Source organism: Echeneis naucrates, chromosome 19 (assembly GCF_900963305.1).
Source record: "Echeneis naucrates chromosome 19, fEcheNa1.1, whole genome shotgun sequence".
Lineage (NCBI taxonomy): Eukaryota > Metazoa > Chordata > Actinopteri > Carangiformes > Echeneidae > Echeneis > Echeneis naucrates.
Window position 1 is genome coordinate 2,917,782 of NC_042529.1, and position 14,414 is coordinate 2,932,195.

At 44.9% G+C, this 14,414-nt stretch overlaps 2 protein-coding genes across 3 annotated transcripts; one reads left to right on the forward strand and one right to left on the reverse strand.

Moving 5' to 3' along the window:
• Positions 1-614: 614 nt before the first annotated feature.
• bicral (BICRA like chromatin remodeling complex associated protein) lies at positions 615-10,130 on the forward strand. Of its 2 annotated transcripts, none has more exons than XM_029527511.1 (13): positions 615-661; positions 3,014-3,077; positions 3,289-3,334; positions 3,673-3,721; positions 3,840-3,905; positions 4,418-5,695; positions 5,798-5,843; positions 5,981-6,021; positions 6,110-6,159; positions 6,423-6,568; positions 6,693-6,787; positions 6,875-6,977; positions 7,062-10,130. In XM_029527511.1, exons 3-13 carry the CDS (start codon positions 3,294-3,296, stop codon positions 7,544-7,546), a joined length of 2,400 nt encoding a protein of 799 aa, XP_029383371.1. In that variant the 5' UTR covers positions 615-661; positions 3,014-3,077; positions 3,289-3,293; the 3' UTR covers positions 7,547-10,130. The 2 variants fall into 2 exon arrangements, with proteins under 2 accessions (XP_029383371.1, XP_029383370.1); XM_029527510.1 differs by lacking the exon at positions 615-661 and adding an exon at positions 707-1,027.
• Positions 10,001-14,050, reverse strand: LOC115059814 (uncharacterized protein C17orf80). Its single transcript, XM_029527512.1, has 5 exons — positions 13,752-14,050; positions 11,927-13,252; positions 11,507-11,617; positions 11,032-11,148; positions 10,001-10,941 (listed from the first exon to the last, which is right to left on the reverse strand). Exons 1-5 carry the CDS (start codon positions 13,759-13,761, stop codon positions 10,913-10,915), a joined length of 1,593 nt encoding a protein of 530 aa, XP_029383372.1. The 5' UTR covers positions 13,762-14,050; the 3' UTR covers positions 10,001-10,912.
• Between the last annotated feature and the right edge of the window lie 364 nt (positions 14,051-14,414).

Below are 14,414 nucleotides of genomic sequence, written 5' to 3' on the forward strand. Positions count from 1 at the left end.
TCATGCAATTTGAAGTTGTTTTTCATTGAAACCGCTGTTTCATTAATGCTCATCCTCTACTGTTACTTTCGATTGCAGTAAAATAACTCAAAAGTTTATTATATAATATAATTCATTATTCCAAAACGACCGTGTGTTTTAATATTTGTAATTAATAAACATGTAAATGCTTAAAATGTATTTAATGTTGTACTTACTACAAATAATCATGACACGCATTTTCATATTTTCCTTTTATTTTTTTTTTTAAAGCATGAGCCGGTATCACTTCCATTTACGGTCACCAATTTTCAGGTCTTACCTGAGCAACGTCAAGGTGTGGCTCCCACACACACACACACACACACTAGACGTCCGCCCTCTGCTGTTGGTAATGATTAAAGCCTACCAACATTTTTTCTCTGCCACATTAGAAACGACGTCATTATAATAGCTCCACATCATATAATACATATTATTTTTTAATTAATATGAATGGCTGACTGTTTGTGTTATTCTCCATTCAAATTAATGGCGGACCTGGTGGTGGGGGTAGATTGGGGGGGTGGGGGGGCAGATGACGGGGGGGGGGGGGGTCGCTTTCGCTTTGTGCACTCCCCCCAACAACCCGTGCGGCGATGGCGAGGAAACCCCGTTGACAAGGCACTGCTTTTTCATGACGGTGAGTTTCCCCCTTTGAGTGTATTATAATTTTGTGATAAAAATTTCAAGGCAGAAACACACACGGCCTCCTTTTTTCCTGCCTTCCCTTCGCCGGGGAGGGAAGGGAGTCTGAGCGGAGGGAGGAAAATCTATCCGGGGCAGAGGAGAGGGACAGCGGGGGTAAAAATTATACATGAGTGGGAGAGGGAGAAGGAGAAGAAGAAGAAGAAGGAGGAGGAGGAGAAGAAGAAGAAGAGGAGGAAGAAGAAGAAGAAGAAGAAGGAGAAGAAGAAGAAGAAGAAGAAGGAGGGGGGGAGCAAATTAAAAGTTGCCAAATGGAGATATTGGGTTTCAAGCGGAGAGAGACAGGAGTTAAAAAAAAAGGGTTTGCCTCTTTTCACTCGTCTTTATGTGATGCTAATCCCTCTCTCTCTTTTCCTCCTCTCCGCGGATCGCTTCTGTTCGCTCCTACACGGATACTAGCCGACATTTTCTCCCCTCCACCCAAAAAAACAAAAAACAAAACAAAACCAAACAAAAAACAAAAACAGAACAAAACAAAAAAAAACAACGGTCGTCGCCGCCGCCATCATCATCATCATCGTAGTTGTTGTTGCTGGCTGGCTAGCTAACCGACCCGAACAGGCCGGTGTTCGTCGGTTAAAAATGTCGCGCAGCGTCCGGGAGAGGACGGAGAATACCGGACTTTGTTTGGAGGGTGGGAGGAGGAGGGGGAGAGAGAGAGAGAGGGGAGATCCTCCCAATTTAAGTACAGAAAAAGGGGGAAAAGGCGTCGTGTTTCGGTGTGTAGAGATAAATGTGATGTTTTTATTTTCATGCCGGAAGATGAGCCACATGGCGGACGAATGAAAGCCTCCCTCCCCGGCGGAGGGAAGGGGGGCACTGGACGGGCGGACGACGACGACGGCCGTTTTGTGCTGCTTCAATGCGATTATCGTACAGTTTATTCGGGCTATTTTTGGAAATAAAACCTCCAAAGCCGGTTGCTGAACCACCGGTGGTCCGTCCCCTCCTCCTCCGCTAACACAGCCGGGCTCGGTGGCCGGGCTCCGGCGGCAAGCTAGCTTGCTTCCCGTCGAGCATGTATGCTAGGACGGACGGATTCCGCAATTTTAGCTAAAATGGAAACAAAGTTCATATTGTTAGAAACAGCCGGCTTCATTTAGAAGATCTGATTAATTTTTTTAAGGAGGGGAAAGTTGTACATTTAACCTGTCTTTTTTTTTTTTTATTTTATTTTTAATTGTCGAGTCGATGCTAATATTATAATTCAAATTAAACAGCTCTGCTCTTTGTGGCCAAATGGGAGAAATAGCTGAAGTCCATTTGTTTTATTTTAAACATTTAAACAGCATTTTAAAGCGTTTTGTAAAAAATAAACTGTAGATCCGTTTGTTTGGACACGGCGTCCCTTTTTGTTTTTGTTTTTTGGGGGACAAAAGGAGCCCATCAACTTTTTTTTTTTAAATATAAAAAGTAATATAAACAGCAGATTAAATACAAGGCAGTCGGTTTAAGTGTGTTTTCTCCAGCAGCCTCGGTCTTTGTCCTCCGACAGTCAAAGATGGAGGCTGAACGGGGCTCAGCTGTAGAGAAGCTTATGGCGTGCAAACAGCCATTTTGTAGCGTTGCAGTTGTTTTCCACACACTCATGAACACAAAACCAACATTTCCCCATTTGACTTTAACAAAGTACAACACAGCCCTTGCAATTTTAAACACAGTTGCATTTAAAATGTTGGGAGGGTTACACATAAAAAGGAGTTTAGTTTCTTTGTTACACACAGACATATTGCTTTAAACACAACCATTGCATTAAAACATACAAATGAGCTTTGTGTAGATGTCCAAACACTCACAGGCCATTATCCTGCTGGATCACATTCGTGTGCACTTGTCTCATTTAGCTTCCCTGTACAGATAGCTGCACACTTAATGCTGGCTGACACAAAATAAAGCCAACACCTCTTTCAATGTAGAATCTCAAAACAACCATTCAAGGTATAAATGGAGCAGGGTGGAGTTTTACACTCAAATGGCCATTTTCACTCCATGCAACCGTGAAAGACGACCAATGTGGGACAGCAGAGGAGGGTAATGGGTGGGAGTTTGTGTGTCAGAGACAAGTATCTGTAGGAGGGGATGAAGGCCATCCTGCCCTTACTCATACACTGATCTCCCATAGCACTGAATAACATATGTCTCCTTCTTCCTCTGCACCCCCTCCCTGTTTTACAAGCCTGTCTGTCTTCCTATGTCACTTACCTCACTCTGCAATACTCCCACACCATGTGATTTTTTTGCACATATCATTTTGTAAGCTTACTAAATGCAGTTTCTCACCCTGCAGCCCAGCCTGTTACAGGGAACAAAGGGTGTTAAATGACTGAATCCATGCTTCCTGCTGGAAATCTGTGAGTGAGAGATCCTTATAACACATTACACATACTACGCCCCCTCACCTCAGAATAAGAACACAAGTGTCCACTCCATTGATTAATGAAGCTACTTTCAGTGGGTCTTGCAGATTCACACGTAAATTTTTTTAATATCTAGTTCATATCAGACTTCTATCATCTCCTCACTTGATTTATTCTCTACTTGTGTCCCTCCATAATCTTTCAGGTGTCATGGATGATGAGGACGATCGCCGTCTTCTGGATATTTTAGGGTAAACATCCCTCCATAAGACCGGCATTTATGATATTAACAGCAAGTATGACCGTATCCATAGACGTTTGTCACATCCATATGATTTACAGTGTGATTACATTAAGTTTTACTTGAATGGTCAAAGGATATTCATCAAGACTCATTGAAATCAACACCACAAATACCTCCAACCTTATTTTTTCCTATTTTTACCAAATTGTAGAAGTTAATAAACAAATAGACCAGAGAATAACTGTTTAATAAATTTTTTATACCACTCAAAAAGGAATTCAAGTTATACTTGCCCAGTTTTAGGTTTGTACTGCACATTAAACATCTCTTCTCCATCATTTTCAGAGATGTGGATGCATTAAATGACTATCTTCATGGCAGCAACAGCAAATCTGTGAGTGACTTACAGAATACAAAGTTGTGCTTTTGTCCTGAGTAGATGCTTCATTTTAATGTGTAGGAAGAGTCCGGCTATTCTCTGATTATTGCGTTTTTTTTTTTTTTTTTTTTAGATTGAGGAGGACGATGTGACAAATGCAGCTTATGGGTCGGATGGATCCTTCTTTGCCAATGACACAGTGAGTCCACCCGTGATTGCCTCAATCCAACCCAAAAATAAGCCGATTTAGCTCCTGATAAAGGATTAGTGTCAGTGCAGAGTGTATTGTCAGGTTTTCAGTTGGATTTCAATACTCATGTTAGTGTTGTGATCTGCTAACAGTGTATTGTTATTCAGAGTATGGCCATACTGAAGGTTTTTGCAAAGAAACTAATCAGCATCCTCAGTTTAGAAGATGGAACTTGTATATTTTTATATAAAATAGACAACTTTAGAGATTCAACATTTGTATAGTAGTTGCTGATAACTTCTTTTAGAAACAATTCAGTGTTTACTCTCTTTTATACAACTAAAGTCACGTGGAGCCTGTTGTTCCTAATCAGGAGTTCCTAAACAGGATTCGATATTAATTTGATAGGATGCAAGAATGATTTAATTAATCCGTTTTTGTAAAGGTCCTGAACAGCATTGTATAATTGGGATACGGGCAAAGCTGTGTTTCATCTATTTTTTTCTAAATGCCTTGTGTAGTCTGGGTCCAACACTGGCCTCAAAGATGGCTCCTCTTCAATGGGTGAATTCGACGATGATTCAGCTGGGGCAGGCCTCCAGCTCTCCAGTAGCCTTTCCTTTATCGAGGATGAACTGGGGACCGGAAACACCCCGGGAGGGGTGGATCTCGGCGGGGAGGAACAGCCCTTTGACATCCTGCAGAAATCTCTCCTGGAAGCTGACATCACGGAGCAGACGCTGGCCCAGGAGGCCTTACTGGACTCCCAGCCTGCTCCCACTCTAGTGCAGGCTCCTGTTCCCTTCCCTTCCCAGCTGGTCTCTGGGGGTTACGGAGGAGGAGTGGGTGTTGTTACCACGGCGACAGCTGCCTTCCCCACAGGCCAGTTTCTGCAAGGAGTGTCCCAGCTGCCCAATGGCTCCGCCCAGCACATCCAGGTGTTGGGCTCCTTCGGGGCAAGTGGGGGCGTAATGACTCTGAGCAGCTTGGAGAGGACTCCTCAGATTGTGTTGAGGCCGGGGGCCCCTGTAGCTGCAGCAGGAGCCACAACCGGGGGGCAGGTGTTTGCTCCCACTCAAGGGCAGGTAGGCCAAGTTGGACTACCTTTCAAAAACATCCCTCTCCCAAACATCATTATTCAGAGGGGCCCGGGAGGGACTCAGACTCTTGTCAGGCCTATCCAGCCTAAACCCCTTCAAGCGGGGGCTCAGACTGTCTACAGCGTGGGCCTCCAGCCCACCCCCACCACCATGGCTAATGTAGTCAGCGCTAACACTGCTACTCCTGGGGGGCAATATGCAGCCAATGGCTCCGTTGTGGTGCAGCCGCCCCTGGAGCAGCAGCAAGTCCCGACCCAGACAAACATACCACCTGGACAGTTCTTGCTCCCCACCTCTTTGGCGCTCACTCCAGGAAGCACCATCCACAACGGCCCCGCGGACCCCAGCTCAAATGCCCTTATCACCAGTCAGAACACGGTGCAGCTCGTCGCCGGGCAAAGCTTCCCTGCACCACCAAGGGGGCAGCTCATTTTGAATCAGGGAGTAGTCAGTGGCAGTCAGGTGGGAGCAGCAGTTACTCAAACATGGACAGGAGTTTCTTGTGCCAGCTCAACCCACGTGCAGACATCGTGCGCTCCTGGACGGCTGACCCTGGTCGGACCAGCGGCAGCAGGGATCAGCAGCCAAGGCCAAGTGTCACCTAGCCCCGTACAGCGCCTCTTAGTGACTCAAACCCAGAACTGCACATCTCTGTCCCCCTTACCCGGTGCAGTGACACAGGAACAAGACTTCAGACAGGTACAGTTACAGCGCTCTGGGGGTCTTTTGTGTGATCTTCTCACCCTGTCTTTGTGTTTGTTACCTGAAAGCTGCTGTCTGATTGTGATTTTTATTCATCAGAATTCTTCGCCTGCCCTCAAACAGACACAGCTCAGCAACATCCACGGTAACTGTGACTTCATCCGTTTTCGTGGTCGTGCACAAATTATTTGCCTGCTTGTTACAGTTTGAATGTGCACCTGCTGCACTTCAATTTGATGAGTTTTTTTTTTTTGGTTTGTTTGTTTGTGTGATCTCCCTCAGCCATGAAAACCATGACACAAGATTCAACACTAAACTCTCAGGTATGGTAATAATTAGTTTCATGTCTGAGCATTTTACGAGTGTAGAGGGACCTTGTTATGACAGCTATGGTATGTATGCTTTGTCTAGGTCAGTGCACAGAAGAGGCCTGCCCTTCCGCCAATTACAAAGGAGGGAATGTGAGTTTTTTTTTTTTTTTTGTGTGTGTGTGTGTCGTTGAAGTGTTTACATTCTGTGGATAACAGGGCTGCACAATTATTTGAATAATATTTGAAATTGCAACGTCCAATAATTGTTTTTAATTTCGGAAACCTTCCAAAATAATTGCATAATTTTTGCAGCTTTGGCGCCAACTTTATTTAGATAAAGTTTAGATTTCTCTGTTTGTCAAGTGCTGGCTTTGGTGTGAACCTTTCTGCTCACTCTGCTGTCATCTCAACAGGGTTTTACAACAGTTGGGGAAGGATCACGCCGGGGTTCAGAACCCAGATCGATGTCAGTTCACTTCAATCAACGATGCCCTGCACAGACTCCTCCCTTACCACGTGTTTCAGGGGGCTCCGCCCAGCCAGGACGAGTTCTCACAGGGTACGGCCGCCAATCCGTTAGCCCAAAACCTAGCAGAAAACTAGCTAGAAGGGCAGTATGTTGATGTTGCGGTGCCAGGGAAGCGCTTTGATGCAAACTGAAGTTTGTGTTGTCTTGTTTGCAGTGGATGAAGAATTTGAGGCGGTTGCGACTCAGGTGCTGAAGAGGACTCAGGCCATGGTGAACAAATACAGACGCCTGCTCATGGTGGAAGCTGAGGTAGGCACAAACATGCGTGGATACATATGTGCATTTCATGCTGTGACGTGCACGGGACTGATAAGGTTTCACCTCCTTCCTCTGCAGCGGTCAAGCCCGTCGTCAGAGATGGTGATGATTGACAGGACCTTCAACCAAGAGGAGCGCAGCAACCTGACACAGGACAAACGCATGGTACTAGTGGATCCAGGTAAAAAAGAAAGGAAGAATGAAGAAAACAAGTCTCCCTCAGAAATAGTTTGTTTTTAAACTCTTCTTTTCTTGTGTTTTATAGACAGCTTTTTGGAAGACTTCTGTTGTGGGATGAAATCCAAACTTTTCCAAGAACCCGCCCCGTCTCAGTCCAGCTCTAGTTGGAATCAGTCAGACCGAGGCTCCACAGAGCCCCCATACAGGACAGACTCCCATCCCGGGTATGGAGATCCGGGAGGGGGTGGGACTGTAGGGCCGGGCGCAGTGGACAGACTCCACCCGCCACCCTTACAAGAAAACAAGAGCGTCCTGGAGCTGAAGAGATCCCAGCAGCGCTTCGGGCCCGTCGGTGCCAGCAACAACAGCCTCGCCGCCGCCAACAGTTTTCCCCAAGGTAACACCCCGCCTTTTGCAGCCACGACCGGAGGACAGATGCACTACCATGGGTCCCACCACGTGTCCTCCCGACCGATCCAGCCCCAGTATCCCCCCCAGCTCACCTCACCCCCACATCCTGACACAGACTCGGCTCTTGAGGCGGCTGTCAACAGCATCCTGGAATGTTAAAACTGATGCTTCAAATCATCCCCAGTGTATTGTTTAGATTTTTTTTGTGTGTGCAAGTGTATGTGCGAGTCTGTGTGTGTGAATGTATTTTATGTTTTTGTTTTTTCAAACTCTCCTGTTAAATTAATATTAGTCATACTCCCCACTCCTCCCCCACCGCGTTGTGAAGAGAGGTGAACTCTGCCTTCAGGTCTCTGATCTCTGTCCATGTAGCATTTATTTAACTTGTTTTTATTTTTCTCCTTCTGAGGCATGACATAGGAGAGGAGGTGAACACAGGCACTTAAAAGAACCTATAAAGATCCGGGAATGTGTGCAATGCAGCGGGCTGACAGATGGAGAAGGAACTGTTCTGTTTGTTTTAACATTATTTCACAGAGGTGGAGACTTCAGTGGCTTGAATATCAGAGTCCTGCTCTCTTCTCTCTCACACACACACACACACGCACACACACACAAACAGCCCATTGATATTTTGTGCCAGCTGATTATTCCCTCAATATGCTGAAAAACCCAGGATGGAGAGGGGGGGGGGGCTGCTAAACGACGACTGTGCCTAATTCTAGGTTGTTTTTTGTGTGTTTACATGAAGAAGTTTGATTCAAAACGATCCATGCACTCATTTCCTTGGCAGACACACACAGACACACACAAGCTCAGTAGATTTCATGCCGCAGGTGGAAATTTCCTTTCTGGTCAGCTCAGCAGAAGCACATTCACGTAGACAAATTGCACTAAACGAATTGTTGCTTTTTAACAGGAAGCATACGACTATGAAGCTCTTGTTCCGTTATTCAGTGTGTGTCGGGCTAAACAGAGCGTGAATATTCCAGACAGAACCAAATCGGTTTTGCCTGCTTTCAGCCGGCTGCAACAAGGACAACCTCTTATTTACGGTAGAAACCAGTCAGAGTAGTCACATGGACGTATACACGTAATGTTACTGTGCTCAGCAGTGCTCGTCTTCTCGTGCTTCAGTCACATTTTCTTTGGTGTTTTTTTCTTTTGTACCTTAAAGGTATGCAAACCCCGACACAGACAAATCTCGTTCTTCAACCACTTTTTATCATTTGAGTGTGTCAGGTGTCAGGGGAGCTAAATCCTCAGATTGAGGAAGATAATTATGTTACAGTAGTTTGATCTTTTTTTATATACATATTTCAATTTTTATTTTTGTTTTTGTTTTTATGAAAAGAAGACGACAACTTGTTTTGTTTTCTTCATCGTATTGTGTTGTTTCCCAGCTTTGTGAACATGACGATGGCGTCATTAGTTGAAATGACCTTGGCGGGTCATTGATTGTACGTATGTTTGTCTGCCTTCAGCATATAATTATATATTGATCATATCTATCTACGCTTTACTACCGTGACAGTTCTACCAGTGTGTTAGTCTGCACACACACAGGCTGGCTTTATGTCCTTGTTTTCCATCTTGTATCGTGGTTTGAATGCCAGACTCTTGACTTGATTCTCAACCGTTCGCTCCAACCCCCCCCGCCCCCCCCGGATGTTTTTCCTCGCTCACTATTCATTCATATTTTTTTTTTTTTTTTTGGTTTGTTTTACAGCTCTTTTCACACATCCCCTGTTTTCCCTCTCAGCAGCTCAACCAAAACAAACAGGAGAGTGGGGTCGAGTCCAGAATCAGCCTCAGGTCTTTATATTTCTTTGTGCTGGAAACAAAAGCTTAATGGCTGTTGAGGAAAAAAAAAATGTAAACATTTGACTTTAGCTCCCCTTTTTTTGAGATTCCATCTGTTATTTCATTGTAAGAGAGAAGAATTCTTAATTTTGTTAATGTATTTACATTTTAACTTTTTTTTTTTTTTTGCATGATAGTCTACAGAAAATCTGTACTATATAGTGTCAGCGAGAATTTTGTACCAAACCAAACAGGACCAAAGCTGAGGTTAAATGTGATAAATGATCCCGACGTTGATTCTGGATTGCACCTCATTTCTCTTAAGCATGTCTGTGAAATGTGCTTGCCAGTAAGCTACAGACTGAAGGCCTTTTATATGGGGTGAACACATCTGTCCTTTTTTTGTGCGTGTGTATGTGTGTGTGTTTTTGTGTTTGAGTGCCAGTGGCCATCGTGGCTGTTGCTGCAAGATTCTGTGCCTCTTTAGCATGTACATCCACAGGAAAGTTAGTTTTAGACCTGCAGAAAGTAGAGAGATGTGCAGTTTTGGTAAAACATTCTTATCTGGATGCATATCAGCGTCTGAGGGCCTTGGTAGGAACATACTGTGCTTTTCTCCTCTATCTTCAGTGCAGGTTTGCGTTTCTGCCTCCATTTTTCACTGTTGTTGTTGTTTTTTTTTTGTCTCACTTGGTTTGTATAGTTTGCTGTTTTGTACAAAATTGAAAAGTGAAACACAAAATATTTATAATTTTGTATGGCAAAAAAAAAAGAATGTAAAAAAAAAAAAAAAAACACATGAGAAAATGGAAATTATTTTTTATTGTGTTGGCCAAGAAGTGGCGTCACAAAAAAATCATTACAAAAATACTGTCATTTCTTCATTTGTAGCTAATGTGTGTTCACTACAGCAGTAAGGAGAGTCAACAATAAATTCATTTTGAATACAATAACAAACTGGTCCAGTCCGGCTGAAAACCTCCTCCAGTTTCCCCCCATTACTGACGGCCTGAGCCTGCATAATAACATCATGTGACAGGGGAAGCTTTTCCAAAGAAAAACAGCCCTGCGTTCCCTCTGCTCCACAGATAGGATCTTCTCACAGACACTGAGATCAGGATGTTTCAGATTTCATCTTTCTCCACGAGCTTCCACAGAAAGGTTTTTTTTTTTAAACTATTGGTTGCCTTTTAATGGCGCTGACGCCTCTGCACATAGACGCAAAGGAAAGTGTGCATAGCGAACATTTCTTGATAACACAACCCAACAGTGACACCTAGTGAGGCTTCTGTGACGCACACTGTCCTCCCAACTATTTCTCCTCAAGTGGAATTGTCTTAAATCACAAACTCCTCAATTCTAGTAGCTCTCATGCACATTCCCCTCCATAAATTAACATAAAATACACAGCACACTAATTAAAATAAATAAATGCCAAGTTTAACGCACACAAAGCTTTCAGATGCAAATCAAGTGAAAATGAAACCAGAATGAGGTCTCCAGTTGGTGAAATGGCCGTTTGACATTTTGGAAATTTCAGGCAGTTACACGAGGAGCCTGATGCCACGCCCATGTTTGTGATTTGGATATAACTCTGCAGGCAGCGGCCTGTCGGCTTAGTTTGGCATAAAGATCGGAAATGGCGGCTCATTTATGTCTTCTTTGGTAAAAACTGAATTGTCTTGCTGTTTCCAGATGCAGTCCTCACATCTTCTTTTGACCTTAATGGTACTTCCTCCAGCGATCACGCTCTGAGAGAGAGAGAGGGAGAAAAGAACATGTCCATACATCTCCAAATCCAGCCTTTTTCAAGAAATACCGAAAGTTGTCCGCTCACTCACTTATATGAGGGAAGTTCCAGATGTAGCTGAGCACGCAGTATCCTGCCAGCAGCATGCCCAGCCCGCCCACGCCGCCTTTCTTCACGTCGATATATCTTCTGTAATACCAGTGCCACCCTGCAAGGTAGAAAAAAAAAACACTTCCATCATAAACTGACGACTTACATGAATAATTTCACATTCAGGAAATAGAGTCTGTGGCTGGAGCCAGTTAGCTTAGCATTAAAGCTTTAAGGTTAATTGGTGGCTTCCTTGAATCTCTATTGGTGTTTGATCACGACCAATAAAATATCCGTCTTTGGAAACCCTAAAAAGCTTAAACCAGGCGTAACGTGTTCTTCTGTGACCTTCGGAGGTGCTGCTGGTGGGGACGATGCTATTCAGACCGGTCCAGAAAGAGCGACACATGAATGCACAACAACAGGCCCACAGGTGTGTTAGCTGTGAGAAACATGATTGGATGTGTGATATTGACCTTGTCGCGCCATTTCCACCACCTCCCTCGGGTGGCCGGGGGTTTTGCAGGCCAGCCACTCCGGTAGCTCCCTCAGCTTCACCTGTCCGAGACGTTGCCGGGCCACGGCACCTGCAGGTCACCCGCAGACTCACACATTCAAAACACAATCCCCTTTTAACCAAAACGTAGGAGGAAGAAAAAGGTATGTTTCTGCTTTCTGAACTAACGATCCCAAATGTGTCAGAAATAATGAACGCTGAACTAAACTTTCAAATGACCATCATAAAATAAGACAACAGTCAGACTGTCATTTTGTAGAGCCCAAAGTAACTTCCTGAAACATTTATTTTGTCAGTCCAACACCTAAACCTGTGACTAAGATGACACATTTGAGAAGCAGGGACTATCAGCCAGTGTTCAGGTTTTTACTGCACTGACCTTCACAGTAACTGTGAGCAGCTGCTCGCTTCCTGTCCTCGAGCCTCACTTCATCATCGGCCATAAGCGACTCCACCCTCGCTGGCAGAGCCTGTGCGAGGTGGGGGCTGGAAAACTGAATGCGTGACAGTGATATTGACGGGAGTTCTGTCACGTGACGACCCATCTTCAACCCCTCGCTGACGCTGACGGGCAAAAGATGGCCGACGGTGGCAGGAACAGTTGGTTTTGGCTGAGAGGAGCCTTCATGATGCAAAGGGATTAAAGCCACTTGTTTTGGCTTTAAATCTGCTTTGATAATTGATCGTGGCTTTGGTTGTTGTGTGGTCGGACCGGGCAGCCGATCTAACTGAGTTTGAGTTGTCACAGAGTTGCTTCCACCTTTTTGGTTCCCTGCTGGAGCCGTGACCAGACTGACACCGTTATCAAGTCTGGTTTTTCTTCTCGGGCTGTCAGAGGTTTCGATCTGGCTCAGGATTATGGACTTGTTGGACCCAGAGGAGGCTTTGGCCCGGCCTAACATGGCCTTAACACCCTGGATGGTAATCCTGGCCTCGTCACCATCTCCAGATTTTAGGAATGTGTTCTCCTCAGATAAACTGTCCAACCAGAGGTCGTCGGTTTCTCGGGGTGTTGTGCTACTTTTACTGATATCAGAATCCAGAAATTGATGGTCTTTGGTGGTGGGCGGAGTCTGTCCAGAGCTCTTGGTCTTCGACATCTTCCTCTGGGGGACGTCTTTGGGTTTGTCTGAGGGCAGAGGGGTAAGACTGGCACGGTCTGGAACGACGCTGGTCTCCTTTTCTGCTTTGGCTCTGGACTCTGGAGGATCTGAACCCGTCTGCAGATCTCCGGGGACAGATCTGGTTCCATCCAGCGGACCCTGGACCACGTGGTCGGACTTTGCTTCTTCTTTTACAGTACGGAGACTCTTCTTCATTGGTTTAGGAATGGTAGAAGATGGGGAGAGTTCGGGGAAGGATGTAAGGGAGGTGCTGGAGGCGGGCACGGTGGCCATCTTAATTTGTTCAGACAGCTTCTGTTTCTTCTTCTTCATTGGTGGAGGAGGTGTCGTGGGACTAAGAGAGGATGATGAAGATGCATCCACACGCTTCACAGGCTTTGCAGGTGATGATGAGTCTGGCGGTGCAGACGCAGTTGGTGAGGCCTTTTCCGCCTTCGCTGATCCAGCGACCAGCTGAGGTGTCGCCTGATCTGTTCTGTCCGGATGTTCAGTCTGAGACGCTTTGGACTTGGCTGCTGCCTTGCAGTGCGGCAGGTGGCTCTTCAACCTTTTATACGTCTTCCCACAGAATGGACACACTTCTGTGGGGACGAAAAGCCACAGAGCGGCATCAATTTCCAAAAATATCAAAGATTCTCTGTTTCCAGCTCTTCTAATGTTTGTATTTGATGTTTTCCTTCATCATTCAGGATAGTAAACTGAATATTTTAAGATTTTAGAGGCGAGAAGTCATTAAAGCAACAAATAGTGAACACATTTGTCGACTTATTGTAATTTTGACAACAAAATTACTAAACTACTTTTTTGATCACATGCGTCATTTTTTGAGTTGTTGCTTCTCAGTGCAAACTACAAACTAAAACACCCGAAGACGTGTTGGTGGTCAAATACCTTTATGACGTCATTTACTGTTTGACGGATGGTTGGCTGACTTTACCATGAAAGTTCAGTCAGTAACAACATTAACTACAACACACACACACACGGCGTTGTGTTTCATTGGATCACGTGACATTTACGGATGTTCTATAAGATCGATCGTATGATGTTTTTTTTTTTTTTTAATTGTGTGTAACTTACCGGAGGTCATTTTGAACACGTGCACCGAACAGACCAATCAGAGGGAAGCATGGACCTCAAAGCACGAGCAGAGATAGTTAACAGCGGGAAAAAAAAGATGGCTCTGAGAAAGGTGTGACATGAAGGCGAAGTGATGTCACCCCCACACGAGGCTGTGGCGGGAAAGACCCTTTGGGTGGCCGGACAGGAGCCTGAGTGTAACGCGCACTTTGTGACAGAATCGGGTTTTACAAATGGCGGCAGGCCTCTGAGGAAAGTTTGAGCTTTAAACTCCGGACTGAAACTTTCCGTGCCGGCGCCGTTCCGACATGTGCTCGCGCGCCTGGGTTGGGTTTGGCGCGTGCGCTCTGTTCGGGCGATGACTCACCGCTCGGCTACTTCCGTCATCGCGTGAATCCCCGAGATTCCCCGAGAGTACCGGTGAACTGACAGGAAGTGGAAGTTTCTAACGTGGTCAGGAAGTCATCTTTAAAAAAAACAGTACGTGACGAATAAAAAACAAAAACGGCCGCAGTTTTTTTCTTTATGACACTTTTTCAAAATAAAAACTACCTAAAGAACACCGTCTGTTATTTTTTTTTTCTGTTGTACTTGTGCTATTTGTTTAAGGCTGTATTAGTGCTGAATGTTTGATTTCATATCAATCATTTTCAAATGAATAAA

What these genes read in the sequence shown, in the direction of transcription:
- bicral (XM_029527511.1), top strand. Translation starts at nt 3,294, where the DNA reads ATGGATGATGAGGACGATCGCCGTCTTCTGGATATTTTAGG. An exon ending in CCAATTACAAAGGAGGGAAT is followed by an intron (nt 6,160 to 6,422) that starts GTGAGTTTTTTT and finishes TCATCTCAACAG; the next exon opens with GGTTTTACAACAGTTGGGGA. An exon ending in CCAGGACGAGTTCTCACAGG is followed by an intron (nt 6,569 to 6,692) that starts GTACGGCCGCCA and finishes TCTTGTTTGCAG; the next exon opens with TGGATGAAGAATTTGAGGCG.
- LOC115059814 (XM_029527512.1), bottom strand. An exon ending in TGCTCACAGTTACTGTGAAG is followed by an intron (nt 11,618 to 11,926) that starts GTCAGTGCAGTA and finishes GGTGACCTGCAG; the next exon opens with GTGCCGTGGCCCGGCAACGT. An exon ending in CTGGAACTTCCCTCATATAA is followed by an intron (nt 10,942 to 11,031) that starts GTGAGTGAGCGG and finishes TCTCTCTCTCAG; the next exon opens with AGCGTGATCGCTGGAGGAAG.